The sequence below is a fragment of the Artibeus jamaicensis genome, unplaced genomic scaffold, assembly GCF_021234435.1.
Source record: "Artibeus jamaicensis isolate MK-2021 breed Jamaican fruit bat unplaced genomic scaffold, CSHL_Jam_final scaffold_614, whole genome shotgun sequence".
Classification (NCBI taxonomy): Eukaryota; Metazoa; Chordata; class Mammalia; order Chiroptera; family Phyllostomidae; genus Artibeus; species Artibeus jamaicensis.
In genome coordinates, this window is record NW_026522050.1 from 3511345 (window position 1) to 3528392 (window position 17048).

At 53.1% G+C, this 17048-nt stretch overlaps 1 protein-coding gene across 3 annotated transcripts in view; it reads right to left on the bottom strand.

The window, feature by feature from the left end:
• INCENP (inner centromere protein) overlaps positions 1–17048 on the bottom strand; it is a 43538-nt gene that overhangs the window by 11329 nt on the left and 15161 nt on the right. The window contains exons 1-11 of one of the 3 annotated variants that reach the window (XM_037137712.2): positions 12921–13066; positions 9805–9955; positions 9256–9369; positions 7341–8137; positions 4662–4713; positions 3829–3883; positions 3609–3726; positions 2434–2485; positions 1902–2022; positions 1696–1830; positions 1186–1197 (exon numbers count right to left, since the gene is read on the bottom strand). In XM_037137712.2, the coding sequence (XP_036993607.2) occupies positions 1186–1197; positions 1696–1830; positions 1902–2022; positions 2434–2485; positions 3609–3726; positions 3829–3883; positions 4662–4713; positions 7341–8137; positions 9256–9369; positions 9805–9944 (1596 nt within the window). In that variant the 5' untranslated portion in view covers positions 9945–9955; positions 12921–13066. Of the gene's footprint in view, positions 1–1185; positions 1198–1695; positions 1831–1901; positions 2023–2433; positions 2486–3608; positions 3727–3828; positions 3884–4661; positions 4714–7340; positions 8138–9255; positions 9370–9804; positions 9956–12920; positions 13067–17048 lie in introns of those variants that run through there. The other 2 variants (XM_053659165.1, XM_037137713.2) reach the window with 2 other exon arrangements.

Consider the following 17048-nt stretch of genomic DNA (forward strand, 5'->3'; position numbering starts at 1 on the left):
CTCCAGGGGCTTCACCCAGCAGTCTCCCTGTGCGCGAAGCCCCATGCTGGATGCTTGAAACCCTTACTCTCTGGTTCATCCCATCTGTATGAGGGGCCCAGGAAACACATGCCCAAGGGTTAGGAAACCAGTCCAAGGTCCCAAGGCCCATATGACCTACCAAGGCTCCCTGAGGACTGTCTTACCCACCCCTCAAAAATGCCCTGGGCAGGGACCTGGGCTCCCTAAAGCAGGAAAAGGATGGACCTGTCAGTCATCCCCATAAGCCCTGCCCGGCTCCGACCTGTCTCAATGGGGCACAGGAGTTCCCTGTAGGGTGAAAAAATCTGAGTATGATTCACAGCTGTGGGCCCAGATGCCTAGCAGGCGCCTGGCAGAAAAACAAGCACATAAGGCTTCCCAGCCTACTGACTGGCATGTTGGAAGGTAAGCCGTTGCCGTGGCCACCCAGAGGGGACCAGCCTCCTTGCAGAGAGGCAAGTTCAGGTCCCACCTGACTGTTGCTGGGAAGCCCTTGATCTGCCAGGCCCCGGGGCAGTGCTGCCGAGGCCTTCCGCCTCCCGGTGGAGGCAGAAACCATCCTGTAGGCCCTCAGAGCACCAGGGAGAACTTGAGGAATGAAGCAGCTGCAGCCTTGCAACTCAGGAGCCCCCAGAGAGCCAGGACCACAGGCCCAGCAGATCCCGGCTCTCTGTGGCTCCTTGCTCATGGCTGGCGGTCCAGCTTAGCTCTGAGGTGTCTGAGAAGAGGACAGCTTCTGTGGCCTCCCTTCTAGAGGCCACTGCTGACAGTCCACCCTCAGTCACCTGCCTGGCCTTCAACCACCCATTGCTCTGCCCTCCCCTTATGGCGGTAGCTCGGGTGTGTGACCCAGTAAATCCCAGCTTCTGACCTGGGCAAAAGCTACAGGTCACACACCCTTTGCTTCCTTCTAGCTCAGGGAGGCTCCGAGACTCCTGCTGCTAGTAGCAGAAGCAAAGGCAGAGGGGCAGGGAGGAGGCCTGGCCTAGCACAGCCAACGCCTCCAGCTACCACCCAGCGCCTCTGGTCCACCTCCCACCTCCCTCACGGCTCCCGCTCAGTATGTTAGTGCCACTACAGGTGCTGTCAGTTCTGCAAGGGTGGCTACAGCAGCTAAGTGCCAGGTGGAGCAAGGTTACAAGGACAGAAAAAGGTTTTACTTACAACGAAGCTGCACTGTGGAGGAGAGGAGACAAGGAAGAAGCCAAGAGTTAATGCAAGGCCAGGGGATGCCCTAGAAAGCTGGCCAGGTTCCCACTGTGCCAGCAAGTCTGCGCCCTCATCTCACCCAGCCCTCATCCCTAATGAGAGAGAGCGTCACAGGTGTGTCCCTCACCTTAACGCTCAAGGTGCTGGGGGTGTGGGGCAAGTGGACAGGGTCAGAGCCTGCTAGGCCACTTCTTCAACTGCATGGACCTGGGGCCAAGACCCAGGGGTCACGCTGAGTGGGCTAAGCCTCTAGGCCATAACACAGAGCCCAAGAGGTCAGGACAGACCCCAGATGTCGAGGCAGCCTGTGGCCGGAGAGGCCTGAGCTGGCCTTTGACCAGTGCCAGGTCACACCTGCCTGGGCCCAGATGCATGCTGCTCTCAGCAGCCCTGGGGACCTCCGGGAGCCTCCAGCCATGCTGCCCAACCTTAGCCAAGCTCAGCCTGGGGCATGGGCTCCCTCACCTTGGGGTCCATGCGCAGGGGAGTGTTGCGCTTAATGAAGGACTTCATGACACTGCTGCGGGAGGCCGAGGTCGGGGTCATGAGCATCTGGTTCCTCTGCACAGTGTGCAGGAAAGTCCGCAGAGGCCGTACCACCTGCAGGCGGGGAACAGGGTCAGGGCCACGGGCAGGGCAGAGGCACCAAGGGAGGGCAGGTGCCTGCTCACCTTGCTGGCTGGACAGGGCGGAGAAGGGGTCTTGTTCCGGGGGGGCTGCAGCTCCTCATCCTCCAGGGGCTGCTCTTCGTCTTCCAGCTCACTCACGGCCTTCTTGTAGCTGCGCTTCCTCCTGCAGGAGCGCAGGGGGCAGTAGCGTCAAGGGGCTGCCCCAGGGAGCCCCCTCTAGAGTCTGAGCCACACCCCATGAAAGGGCACCCCTATGAGGAAAACTGGGACCAGAGCACGGGCCTCACTGCTAGAGAGGTGGGGTCTCCCTGACTGAGAAAGGGAAGGGACCAGCCTGAGGCCATGTGACCGGGAGGACACAAAAGGATGGGGTCCAGGATCTGGTCACTCACTCCCAGGCCAGGCTCACCCTGCAGCATCATGCTGCCTCCTTCATTATGCCAGAGCACCAGGCCCCACTCCTGTTGGGAGGAAAAGGAGGCCCCTGACCACCCTCCCCAAGAGAGGACTGGAGTTGCATGTCCCTCTGGGCCCTTTGGCATAGTGGCTTACACACCTCTTCCCAAACACAAACCTGACACTCTGGGGTGGCTCCTTGGGGTCATCCGCTGGACCAGTTCTGGCCTCTGTGAAGACAGCCATTTCAGTGAGGGCACAGGCAGCAGGGGACGGTGCCCCCTGGTGGCAGCTGTGGCAGAGGCAAGTGTGGCGAAGCAAGGCTCTCCTCTGAGCAGATCCCAAGTGGCCAGAGGCAGAAACATCAGCCTTAGCACCGACTGGCCTTGGCAGATCTGTGGCCATGCCGAGTCCAGCATGCACCCCCAGCACACGGACCTCTTACCCCCACGCCTCTGTGACAAGAACTGCAGGACAGTCCCAAGGGGGCCCTAACCATGACCTAGTCACCGCTAAGAGAAAGGCAGGGGAGTGTGTGTGTGGTGGGGGAGGGACATCTTTCAGGAGTGGAAGTCTATGGAACAAACCCCTTGACCAGCTTTGAAATCCAACCCCTCCTGACCCTTTCGGCTGGAGCCCATGGGATGGGATGGGGGGCGGGGGAAGAAGGGCAGCATTGCAGGGGCTCCTCGGCAGGGTCCACATGGGGGTACAGGACCAGTACATTTTGTTTCACTGCCAGGAGAAAATACTAATCTCTCCCCTGCCCTCTGACACCCTTCATTCTACAGGGTCCTTATTCCAAGGGACTACGGGGCTGGCAGGGCCAATGTCCCTGACCTGTGTTCAGAGGGGACGCTGTGCTCAAGACTTAACAACTACAGTGCTCTTCCCACCAGGGGGACGGGAGCTGGACCCCAGGGCGCCTCTGGCAGACTGGGGGTGCTGGAGCCCAGAACCTGCAGCTCTCCCACTCTCTGCAGACAGGAGACCCACAAAGGTAAGAAAGAGCCAGTGACCAAGGACAAAGCAAGACCCCAACACACAGCTCCTCCTGCTGCCCCCTCAAGTGGAGCTCAAGGCCATGCACCAGTTCCAGACCTTCCCTCCACCTCTCCTTGTTCCCTGCACCAGCCAGCCATGGCCACTCACACAGGCACTTGGCAGCAGCTCCAGCCAAAGGCAGGAGATGAAACCTGCAGACTCAAAGGAGACCTACACACCATGGGTCTCATTTACTTTCATCCTGTCAGCCTGGAAAATGCGATTCCTTCTCCCTAGAGAAAGTCAGGGCGAACCACCAAGGCCCGTGTGACTCTGGGCATCTGCATACGCCAGGTCAGGAACGCTCACCTTGCTGCCCTACGGAGGGCGTTTCCTGGCCACCAGCCACGGGCTGTAAGTGAGGTGTGCTAATGGCAACCTTGTTGGCACCGTGGGGCGACAATGTACTTCCTTCATTCTTGGGGACCTGGGCAAAGAACCGAGACTTTAGGGCTCTGGACCTGGGACTCAGCACAGAGCACAAGCCCCAAGGTCCTCCAGCCCTGCCCTCCCTGGCCTGCCGCCTTACCTCCGGCTTGGCCTCCTCCACAGGCTCGGCCTCCTTGCTGGGGTCCTCCTTAGTGCTGAAAGCAGAGCAGAAGATGCCATGGGACCCACCGAACCTAAATCGTCCCCATAGGAGCTCCACCCCCAACCCTGGCCTAGGTTGCAAACCCGCAGCCCCAGACAGGACAACAGCCAGAGCAAGTGGCTCCCTGGAGCGTCTGCTCCCTGGGTCACTGAGAAATGTCCTCTTCTGAATTTGGCTTCATCTCACCCCCATCAAGGCCTCAATTCAGGATATGAGCCCTTTCCCAGCTCTCCCTCAACCCCTTGGCCTAGACGGGCCACGGCTCTTTTGAGACCTGCTCCCGTTCACCATGGGGCCAGCAAAGCCAGCAGCTCTGCCCAGTCACCCCGTGTCGCCATCCCAAGCACTGACTCTTGCAAAGCAAGGGTCTGGACTGTAGGCCAGGGAGCGCTGGCCCAGAGCAGTGCTGGGGTGTGCTCCCAGAGCAGGGAGCAGCCAAAGCCCTATGCCGTCCCCGTTCTACCCACCCAGATTTGAATATGGCTCCTCGTGGCTGCCCTGGCTCGTCCCCAGGCCTTTGATCTGACAGCATATGGACCCCATGTCCCAGGATAGGCCGGGGCAGGTAGGTGACACTGACAAGCGATGTAGGGAGACTTAACACTGTGCCACTTGCTGCCTGGTTAGACTGGGGCGGGGGCAGGGCTGCCTCAGTGGGCAGTCCCTGCAGGAGGGAAATGCTTCCATTCTGGGGGCACACCTGGACCACTTGACCCCAGTGTGTCCTGCCCAACCCTGGGAAGGTCCCCAAGCCCTGGAACTGAACTCACCTGACTTTCTGGGGCACCTCAACATTCAGGAGCCTCTCCAGGTAACTGTGACCTGGGGGAGAAACAAAGGAACAAAAGATAAGCTGGGAAACTGGCCAGGGGCCACTCAAAGGGGCCCTGGGAACCAGGCTGGTGGGGGCTTGGCCGCTTCTAGTCTGAAGGCAGACCCTCTCAGAGACCCCTTCCTCCACCAGACAGACCCTCTCCACACAGGACAGAAATGTCCAGTTCCACTTAAGAATGTCTGTGATGCAAGTAGAGACTAACCACTTTCTTAAATTTAAGCTGAAGTGTGTATCTTTCTAAGGCTGCGTGATGAGACAGGAAGCAGGAGGGATGCCCAGGTCTCTGTGAAAAGCACTGCCGTGGGAGTTCCCAGCTGAACTAGCCGCTCTCCTCACGGAACACCTTTTAACTGAAGGAACAACCGACAAGCCGTGGTTATTCAAGCTTGGGTATTTGGCAGACATTTTCTTAAAAATGAACAAGGTGACACAATCACTTGAAAAAAGCAACAGTATTTGTGGCCAACAATAAACAATGGAGCCCTGGCCAGCGTGGCTCAGTTGGTTGGGCATTGTCCCACAAACTGAAAGGTCACCAGTTCGATTCCCAGTGGGGGCATTAGCCTGGTTTGCAGGCTCTGAGCTCTGCCCCCAGTCAGGGTGCTGCCAAGGCAGCCAATCAATGTTTCTCACATCGATGTTTCTCTCCCTCTCTTTCCCCCTCCCCTCTCTCTAAAGTAAAGTGAAAACATTAAAAATAAGTAATTGGGTGGAGGGGGTGCCAAAAATAGAATTTTGGAACACAGGTACCCACCACCATGAACTTCATAGCTTCCTAACCCCTAAAGATTTTTCTGATGAGACCAGAACTGCCTCCCTCCTTACCCTCTTCCTCCCTCCCACCTCGGGGTGCAGAGAAGTCAGACAGGCCTGGCTCAGGCCTGCAAGTCGAATGACAGGGCTGAAGGGGAGAAGCCCCGAAACGGCTTCAGTGCCGGGAATCTGGATTCAGATCCCAAAGCAAGAGGGGTCTCTAGAGCCTCTCCTACCCTCCCTCTGGAGCACCAGGCTCGCCTGCCCCTGGGGCCTCTTCCCAGGGCTAGAGCCAGGCCTGAGGAAATCTCCAAGGCAGGTCAGAACAACCTGGGTCCTCCTGAAGATCTAAAAACAGACAGTGGGTCAGACCACGCATGTACATCTGCCCCAGATTTAGTATGCTGAGCCCCAGGGCCCAAAGCAAGCCCACCCCCCCAAGTGGGGAAGGGAAGAAACCCAGCAAGGTGAGGTGCCCTCACCTGCCTGCCTGAGCCTCACCCCGGGGCTCACCACCAGGTGTCCTCAGCAAGTGGCTGCAGGACTGGAAGAGACTAAACACGTGGGCTCAATCCCCAGCCTCTCAGTTCATAGACTCAGCAACTGCACTACACCTCAGTCTCTCCCTCTGTGAAGTGGGGAAACCCTAACAGGCTAACAGATGCTGCAGGGACCAAATGAGATGACCTTGAGTGTTATAAGTCTTCAAGTGCTGGGCAGGTATCGACCATAATTTTAATGCACATTAATGTAAAACCTGGCCATCTCCTCCATCAGTCCCACTCCCCCTCTGTACTCTGGCTGGACCCTTATAGAAGCCTCCTACCTGGTCTCCCTGCCTCCTTCTCTCCCTCCGTCTTAGTCAGCTTTTGTACAGTGCCAGGAAGCTCCCAACAGCCATCAAGGGCCACACACCCCCCATTAAAGGGATCGGGCCCAAGCCCCTGTGTGGCCCATGAGCCCCAGACACCCCAGCACTTGCCATCTCATGCCTCAGGGTTTTCCCACCAGCTGTTCCCCCTGCCAGGGATACTGTCCCCCACATTTCCTCCAGGAAGCCGGCCCTGACTTACAGCTGCCTGTCCTCCTCCGCAGCTCCCACAGGGACAACGCTCTTCTGAATTGGAGTCCGATGGTGACAGAACAGCTAACATTACAGAGCCCTCTGTACATGGCAAACACCGTTCTTAACGCCCAGTGTGGGTTAACTGAAGAGAAAACAACCTTTTTGGACAATGCTATTGTCACTCCAGTTGACAGATGAGGAACTGAGGCCCATGAAGGAAGTTCCTGTAACCTGCCCAAGGTTGCCGGCGGGAGGGTGACTGGCTGAGCTGCCACTCAAACCCAGTTACCTGCCCTTCCAGGAGGAGGTGGCTGTGACCAGCATCCACATCCCCGCTCCTCTGTGCTCCACACTAAGCAGCTCCACCGCCAGGAGCGGCCCGCAAAGGTGGTGAACCTAAGGGAGCCGCTACAGGAGGGAAGGAGGCACGCTGCCCTGGGGAAAAGGCCCAGGTCTCAGCCTGGGGAAGGCACGTACCATAGGGACCTCGATTTTCTCACCTAAAAAACAACAGGGCTGGCCGAGACCTGCACTGTCCACTACAGTTAACACTCGCTAAGTGTGGCTACTTAAATCTAAATTAAGCGAAATGTAATCAAAGAAAAAATTCAGTTCCTCAATCACACCAGCTGCATTTTGTGGCTAGCAGATGTGGGACATTTACATCATCACCGAAAGCTCCATGGACAGCTCCTTGTAGAGTATTAGATCGTGACCCAGAGCCCCTCCGGCCAAACTGGGCACCCAGGGTCCCCCACAGCATCCCACCCGCCACCGTTGAGCCCCCAGACTCACAGATGATGCGGGCAGAGGCAGCTGGCTCTTTGGTGGCCTTCTTGGCGATTCTTCTGCTTGACCTGCGATTGGCGCTCTCTGGTTTTACAACCAGGGAGTGTGTTTGGGCCAGAGCATTCTGCGGATCCGGGGAGGCCGGGGCAAGCAGGCTGCGCCGCACTGACTGCCGGTCCACACGGGAGCCCACAGATGTGGAGAAGTTATCCGGCAGGATGGGAGCCAGCACCCGCTGCTGCCACGGGGAGGCTGGAGAGGCAGGTGAGTCCGGGGGGCCTGGGGAGGTCCGTGCAATCCTAAGCTTAGAGGCGGACCGGCCTGCTTTGAGCCCTTGGCCCTTGGGATCCTGGGGCGTAGCCATCAGAGAGCTCACGGCAACAGACTCCAGTCTCCCAGCCTCTGACTTCTTGGGTGTCGATTCCTCGTCTGATATCACAGTGACCAGAGATGCTGGAGCTGCGGCTGCAGCCAGAGCTGGGGACGGAGCCTGGGCAGAACTGAGCTGGCTGAGGCGCTCATCAGCAGTGCAGCGCTCGCCGGCACCTATCTCCACCACGGGCACCAGCTGGCCCTGGGTGACACTATTCTTGGGCTTCCTGGTCAGCACTGTGGGAGACTCTGGGGTGGGCGAAGCAGCAGCCCTGGTGGCTGCCGCAGCTGCAGCCGCAGCCGCAGCACGGGTCACCCGCCGTGGGACAGAGCCATTCTCCCCTGCCACAACAGCCAGTTGTTCCACCTTGTCCTTGCTGCGCAGGCGCCGGGAGCTCAGCTGGCTGCTCCGAGTCTTTCTGCGGGACAACCTGCCAAAGACAGCAGAGCAGAAGCTGAGCGGACTCAGCAGGGCAGGGAGGCACCCCAAAATTTGAGCAGGGGTACCAGTTTCCCCAGCAGCCACCAACTCAGGTACAATATAAAGTGGAGGGCTTGGAGCAGAAGACCAGGGCTCTAGAGTTCAGGCTCCGCCACCCCTACCATGAGACCCCGGCTGCTCCTCTCCGAGCCTTTCTCTTCCCCCCTGCACACTGTGGCTAATGCCAGGCCTCACCGAACTGCCGGGAAGAACACAGTCACAGAAACTTCCTGCTAGCTGAGCTCACGCTGTGCCGAGCACCCTGGACAGGCTTTGCTCACGTTATCACTTAACCCACAAGCTGGCCCTGAGAAGCGGGGAGTGTTTTCACTTTATTCGTTGTATTTTTTAAAAGATTTTACTTGTTAATTTTTGGAGAGAGGGACAGGTGGGGAGAAGAGAGAAACAGAAATATCTATCAGTTGCCTCTCACCGGTGCTCTGACCAGGGACCTGGCCTGCAACTCGAGCTCATGCCCCAACTGGGAATCAAACCAGCAACCCTTCAGTTTGTGAGACGACATGCAAGCCACTGAGCCACACCAGTCAGGGCCAGGACCATTCTCACTTTAGCTTTAAAGGAACTGAGGCTCAGAGAGGTAGAAAATTAACAAAAGGGCATACAGCTAGTAAGGAGCAGCGCTGGGGTCTGTGCGCAGGACCTCCTGACTCCAAGACCCAGCCTTCTTTGCTCATGGTCTGCAGCCCAGTCATGTCCATGAGCATCTTAACAAGCAGAGCACAGGGGCTGAGCAATGGACCCCTAGTCCACAACTCTGGGGGTTCTCACCCAAGCACAAGGTTGGATTCTTTCTCTTCCCACCTCTGGAAACCCTTCCCAGCCTCGAGGCCCAGATCAAACACCTGTATTGACACACATATGCACACACGCTCTGGACCCCACAGTCCTAGGTCACACTTTGTTTCCTGCGACATTTTGCCCCTCCCCACAGCCCCCAAGGCACCACTGCCATTCCTGCAGGCCTCTGCTCCCAGTTCACTCTGGAATCACACTCCCCGGTAGGCACCAAGTCCCCAGACCCTGCCTGCAGGCCCCCGGCTCTCCCACCTTTTCCGGATGGGGTCTCTGTTTTCATCCTGAACATAAGAAATTCGCTTCTTCTTCCGTCGGTTCTTCTGAGAGGGTGTTTTGGGCATTAGCTCAGGCTCTTTGCTGAATTCTCTGTTCGATACAAGAAGGGTGATATTTGTGGCTGCCTGGGAACCACTGGCCCCCTCCTCCACCCGGCCCAGCCCCTGCCCATTTCCTGGCAGTGACAGGCCAAGCTGGGGTGAGTAGCATCAAAAGAGTGCTCCAAGGCCATGTGCAAGTCCCCTGCGAGGCCTTTGTGGCTTCCTCCCAGGGTCGAGGCAGGGAGCAAGTCTGCCAGGCAAGCGTGCGCGGCCCCCTCCTCTGAGTCCCAGCCCAACACCTCTCCTTCTTCTTCCTGTCATACTGTGCTGGGCCCCTAGCACACGGGGCACTCAGGAGAAACCCCAGCAGCCTGTCTGTCTTGTCTGTCCAGTGAGGAAGTGGCCACTATGTCTCCAAGGTGGTAGCAGCCAGGCAGCCCCTAGGCAGCCCCTGGCACCTCCTGCCGCACGCCCCTGTCCTCACCTGGTGAACATGCGCTTGGCCTCCTCCTCGATCTCCTCCAGCCACACCATGTCCTTATTGTCCACGTTGCAGACAAACTCCAAGAGCTTCTGGTCACAAAGCTCCAGCAGGTGAATGTGCCCTGGGGCTGTCGTCCCCATGGTGGCTCTATCTGATGAAAAACAAAGGCAAGAGGCACTGGGGCTCAGCGCTGGGGACTGAGCCCCCCCCCCCCCCCAGGGGAAGAGCCTACTAGGCCACAGCCCCCACCCCCCAATCACCACAAGACACCAAGTGCCTGGATCAGGGCCCCTCCCTACTCACAGCCATTCCTCAGAGACACAGAATTCCAAACGCCAATCCATTTGTCTCATTTTTGCCAAAAGAAGGACCGTCCCACTTACACTCTTCAAAGGCTTTACCTCTACCCAACCCACAGCACTGTGTCCCCACACCTCCAAGGCGATCCTGCTATCAACAGTCCTCCTTACCAATGTGCTTGGTGGGGGAGGGTTGAAAATGACAAGGCATGGCCAACTGCCTTCCTAGGTCAGGGAGAGACCAGGACCACCAAAGGACCCCTGTCTACCTGCCCAGACACAGCCCTGCTCTTCCTCCCAGTGGGTGAGCAAAGACTTAGACACAGCCAGCCCGAGCTACAAGTGAGCTGACCCCCAGGCCTCAGGCCAAAGAACATCGAATCCAACTGCCTCTCCAAGAAGCCAGTGAATGGAAGAGGTTCTGCATTCCAAAGGAGTTGGTAAGAAAGTAGGGGCAGAGACTTCTCCTCTCCAAAAGGCCCATGACCCTAGAGCTGAAATTGTCCTAGAAATGGATGAAGAAGCATCAAGGGAGCAGATAAGCAATGTCTTATTTTTAAGAAAATTTGTGTAGAAATATTAGACGGGGGGAAATACAACATCGGTTTTGTTTTGATTTCTCAAAAACTAGCAGCACAGGTATCCTCCTTAAGACTGGATTATATTGTCACCACTGAAGTCCCAGGCAAGGAGGAAGTGTTCCATGCAGTCATAGGGAGCAGGGGCTCAGTAAAATATTCCAACTGTGTGAATGACAGAAAGAATAAGTGAAGGGGTGATGGTCATAGGTAACAGACTACATGTCTCATGACATGGCAATGAGCCAGCACCCCAACCTGTACCTTCAAAACCAAGAACCATGCAAAGCTCAGCCTCCCGCCTAGAAGGAGGGGCTAGGCAGGTCACCCCTTAACACCTGACAGAGTGTGACACCAGGTCAGGCGGCAGCCTCGTGGTATCTGCTTTCCAGGGCACACAGCCTTTGTTTCTCAGACAAGCTCTGCCCTCTGTTTGGAACCTTCTGTCTTCTATTTTGTACAGCTCTCTCCTCATTACTTGGATCTCAGCACCTCAGGGAGGATCTGACCACCAGCCACAGCCCCACCCATCAATTTTCAGTTCTCTGCATGGCACTTGGGTGACTGTGTATCTGTTTGCTTATTGCCTGCCTCTGCCCACTAAACATTAGGGGGCAAGCCCCTGTCTTTCTTGCTAATCACTGAAAGCTCAGAGCCCAGCACAGTGCCCAGCATGAAAGAAACACTTGTTGAACGAATTAATCCACCCATCAACTCTACACCATAAAATAAACATCCTACAGGTTTTCTTCCCACCCACCCCACCCTGCACAGGGACACCAAATAAGTCCATTCTACACAGGTTAGGGCACGCCATACTCATCCGAAGCTTCTGCTCCTAAATGCCGAGAGCAGCACTAATCAGGGGAGGGCCAAACGGGCAGGATTGCAGAAGCTTTGCAGAAACAGCTCTGCAGCCAGCCAGTCACGGGCATGGCCTCTCCACCGCCATCCCTCTGGCTCTCTCCAGCCCCTCTGCTCCAGAGCTCAGCCCCAGCTAAGTGCAAAATCCCAGTTCTAGGCCAGGGGAGAGAAAATCATTTAAGGAAGCCAAAACCAAAACAAAGGTTTGCAGAAAAACAACCAACTAGCTTTTCTTTTTCCTTTAAGTATTTGTTCAAAGTGGCAAAGTAGGTGACAGCTCCCTTCACGGAGTGCAAAAAAGTTTGGGGTCCTTCCCCAGGGAAGTTTGTTTATAACCCCAACTTTAAAAAAGGGTCACCATAAGTTAGAACCAAGGCGATCCCGAGAAAGGAGGAATCAGTGTATGAATGAGGCTCTTGGGAAGAGCAGCAGAAACATCTTCAGCCTGTGTCAAAACCTGTGCACAAACCCAGAGCACCCAACAACCCACCGGGAGAGAACAGAGGTCATCTTTCTCTCCCAATACTTTGAATACCAGACTAGAGGCCCCACTGCTCTCTTTCACAACGCCTGTTCTTTTGAGGGTGTGGGAAGTTGGGGACCTCACCCTCTACCACCCTTCAGTGACGAATGATCATAATAGCGGCTCCATTTACGGGAGTCCTGCTCCAGGCCCAGGTCAGGCACTATGTCATTGAATTCTCACCTCAACCTCAAGGATACCCATGTGTGGATGAAGAAACCGAAGCTAAGAGTAGTTAACACAACCACCCTGGGGCCTGGATTTAGAGTGTGCCGGATTTAAAGTGTGCTGGATTTAAAGTCTTAAACAAGCTGTGCCGCCTACATGATTTCAGCCTCTGAAAGGCAGGCGTCAGGTTTGGGCTCTGGGCACCCCCAAAGAAGGCCACGGTGGCTGGACGGGACTGAACCGCTGACAGCGAAGGTGCCTGGGGTGTGACAAGGGCGGCATTGGCATCCGGAAATGGTTAGTTTAAAATGTTGCTCAGCTGGAGGCGGAAGTGTTGAGCGAAGGTTAACTGTACAGAAATGCCATCTGGCATGACTCCATCACACAACCCGGTCCGTGTGCGCTTGCTCTGCGTCCAAGTCAACAAACGGCCTCGCGGGCTCACAACAAGGGTGGTAGGCACTGGGAGGTTACTTTCTCGGAACCTGGTGACCTACGTGGAAGGTGGGGGGGTTATCTCAGGCCCCAGGACCAAGGAAGGTCACTTCACCATGTTAAAGAGGTGACCCATCCATTCCCGGGCGGACAGGGGACAGAGGGTCACACCCCCAGCCCGAAGTAGGAAGGAGGGCTTACAAATCGCTAGCCACCCCACACCCCCGCCGGCCACCCACGCGCACTCACTCGGTTGCACCACGTCTACTAAGCGCTGCTCCGATCCAAGTCCGGCGGCCTCCCTAGAAGAGCCCCCTGCCCTCCCAGACCCTCAGCTCCCGAACTCTGACGCTCACGGTTACTGGGAAGCAGTGGGGCCAGGTAGCGCGGGCCAAACCTACGATTTTCAAAACTGAAGGCTAGACCAATCCCTTACAACTTTGTCTGGGCGGCTGCGAAACTCTAAGCCAATCATATAAAAGAAAGTGCCCTTCAGGCTACCTATTGGCTACATGGATTAGCAGTCTACGGGACTAATAGGCAGGGAAAGGAAGCGTTGAAACTTTAACAAGTTCAGCTTCCGGGAGCCCGGATCTGCACCCTAAAGAGGAAGTCGCCCCTTGGAGGGGCTATGCGTGCGCAGGACCTCACACGCCGGAACTACAGGCCCCAGAGTGCACTGCGAAGGCCCTGCGGTGCGTGGGAGGTTTTACGTTGCCGTTTCATCATCCACAGTTGTCTCCTTTGCACGATAACGTACTTCCGACCTCTGTCACTTTTAAGAAGTACAAAAAAAAAAAAAAAAAAAAAGGCTTTCTGAGTTTGTGTAAAGTCCTCCGTCACCTCTGGGGCAGCAGCAATCCGAATCCCACCTATAATGGCTCCGAGAGTCTCTTTGAAGTAGTGGTTCTCTGTTGGGGCGATTTTATGCCCGCGCCACCCCCACCCCATATTTGGCAATGCAAAAATACGTCCTGTTGAGGGGAGGGAGTTGGTACTGGCATTTAGTGGGTGAGGCCAGCCAAGCTGCTGAATACCCACCCTTCTGTGCATAGTGCAGCCCGCAAGGTAAAGAATTACCGGGCTCAAAATGCCAGTATCACTGCTGTTGAGAAACTGCTTCAGATAGTAACTTGATGAGTCAGGATTGTTATCACGTGTCAAAGCAGTTAAATCTGGAAAAGTCATTTGGACACCTATGTTCATTGCAGCATTATTTGTGATAGCCAAGAGGTCGAAGCAAAGGTCCATCAATAGGTGAATGGGGAAAGAAAAAGTCATTTTTTAATCAAACTATTTGGGTTTCATTGTCGTCACTGAGGTGTAGGGTTTATTTATACCAGGTTCCTATGAAAATAATACAATAATAATTAATAATACAAGAATAAATTCTGTTTTGAATACAACTGTAAACCTACTTTTGGCCCACCCTATATATATTTTGGATATTGACCCCTTATCGAATAGGTTTGCAATTATTTTCTCCCATTCTGTAGATTCCGTTTTTCACTCTGTTGATTCTTTGCTGTGCAGAAGTTCTGAAGTTGGTTGTGTAGTCCTGTTTGCTTATTTTTATTTTGTTACCTGTACTCCTAGTGCCATAGCTAAGAAATCATTGCCATGACCTACACGAAGGAGCTTTCCCCCTATGTTTTCTTTTAGGAGTTTTAGTTTCAGGTTTTATATGTAAGTCTTTAATCCATTTTGAGTTAATTTTTGTGAGTGGTGTAAGAAGACAGATACCCAGTTTTCCCAACACCACTGATTAAAAAGACTGTCCTTTCCCCATTGTTTATTGTTGGTACCCCCATCAAAGATTAGTTGACTGTATATACATAGGTTTAATTCTGGGCTCTCTATTCTGTTCCATTGGTCCATATGTCTGTTTTTATGACAGTGCCATGCTTTTGAATTACTGTGGCCTTGTAATATATTTGGAATCAGGAAGTATGATGCTTCCAACTTCATTTTTCTTGGGTAAGATTGCTTTGACTATTTGGGGTCTTTTGAGGTTCCATATGAGTTTTAGGGTTCTTTTTCTAGTTCTGTAGAGAATTCCATGAGGATTTAGGTGGGGATTGCGTTGAATCTGAAGATGGCTTAGGGCAGTAAGGACATGTTATCAATATTGTTTTCCAATCCAAGAGCACAGGATGTCTTTCCACTCATTTGTGTCTTCTTTAGTTCTCATCATTAATGTTTATGACTTTTCAGTGTTTAAGTCTTTCACCTCTTTGGTTAAGTTTATTCCTAAGTATTTTATTCTTTTTGTTGCTATTGTGAATGGTATTGTTTTCTTCATTTCCTTTTCAGATTGTTCATTGCTTGTGTATAGAAATGGAACTGATTTTTGTATGTTGGTTTTGTATCCTGAAATTTTACTGAATTGGTTTACTAGTTCCAACAGGGATTTTTGTTGTTGTTGTTGTTGTTGTTATTATTGTTGGGTCTCTAGGGATTTCTACATGTATTATCATGTCATCTGAAGAGATGAAATTACTTGAATGCCTTTTATTGCTTTGTGTTGTCGAATTGCTCTGGATAGGACTTCCATTACTATGTTGAAAAGTAGCGGCAAGAGTGGGTGGGCATCCTTGCCTTGTTCTGAATCTTGGATGGAAAGCTTTCAGTTTTTCCCCATTGCTTTTGACATTAGCTGTGGGCTAATGTCACAGAGTCCTGTGGGAACTCCGCAGATAAACAGCTGGCAGTGCTCGTGCCATCTGTTGTTCATTCACCTAGAGCCAAGGAAAACCACTAAAAATCATGTGACTTGTTTTTCAATCAACTACTACATTAGTTTCCTGGGGCTGCTGTAACAAATTATAACATCCTTGGTGGCCTAAATAAACTGAAATGAATTCTCTCCTGTTTCTGGAGGCCAGAAACTCAAAGTCAAGGTGTCAGCAGGGCACCCTGCCACTGGAGGCCCTCAGGGAGAGTCTGTGCTTGTCCAGCTTCTGGTGGCCACTGACTCCCTTGGCTTGTGGTCATGTCGTGCCCATCTCTGCCTCCACCTTCTCATCTTCTCTTGTTTCCATACAAGTGTCTCCTCTGTGTGCATCATAAGGACACATGTCATTGGAGTTAGGACTCACTCAGGTAAGCCAGGAAGATGGTGTCTCAAGATCCTGAACTGGATTATATCCGCAAAGAAAGACCCTTTTCCCAAATAAGATCCCATTGAGAGGTTCCGGGGGGTGTATATGTAGATGGACTGGGCATTTTGGCCTGGCATAGGACTACTGATGTTGCTCCTAATGACGTCAACTTCTTGAGCAACTGTTCTCACTAAAAGACTAATATTTTTAAACAAGTTTGTTTTCTCTGGACACATTGCTTTGCTGCAACTAAACAGGATATTGTTAACTCACTCACATTAGTTTTCCTTGCTTGGTTAACAAAAGAGGCACTAGGAAACTCACTTGGGTTGCAGGCAAATTTTCATTTTCGTAAAGAAAGTCTGCTGTGATGAGATACAATGTCTTACATTTTCTATTTTTTCTAATCACTGTGGATCATTGGGCATACTCCAATCATACGCTTGGTCTGAAATAGTGCTGAGGAGCACTGCATTCATTCAGCACAGCTGCTGTCGTTCGTTACCTCACAGACAATGCTTTGCTGTCTGATTAAAGAACAAACTAATTCACACTTTGCTGTGTCCTAAAAGCACAAAATTCTAGCCCTGGCTGGTGTGGCTTAGTGGATTGAGTGCTGGCCTGTGAACTGAAGGGTCATTGGTTCGATTTCCAGTTAGAGCCTAGGTTGCAGGCCAGGTCCTCAGCATAGGATGTGCGAGAGGCAACCGATCAATGTATCTCTCACACATTGATGTTTCTCTCCCTCTATTGCTCCCCCACCTACCCTCTCTCTAAAAATAAAGAAAGAAAATATTTTTTTTTAAATACAACATTCTAAATTAACTTTTCTTGTTTGGGCACGATGGGTATAAATTGGCAATTTTTAAAAATGTGGTACAGTTATATGTGAGGCACTTGAAATGCTGTTGAGTTATGCATCACTGTGACTTGTGCTGTGCCAAGCGGCAGTGCGAAGGAATACTGAAGTCAGCAGTGACAGTGTGGCTGGTGGTCTGCACGTCTTAAGGTTTTTATGGTGCCCTTGGGGGTGGTCTTTGTACATCAAAAAGGTGATTTAGAAGTGATTGTTTTCTTAAAATATTTAATTTATTAAAGTTAGACCCTTAACTCTTGATTCTTCCTAAAGTTTTTAAAATTTCATTTTACATGTTGTCTATGATGGGAGGGCTAATTTTGTACTAGTATCAGAACAGCTGGTAGCAGAAGTTCTCTGTTCTGTTTTATTTGGTGGGCGGGGCAGCAGGGAGTGCCATGTGTTAAAATCTGAAAGACT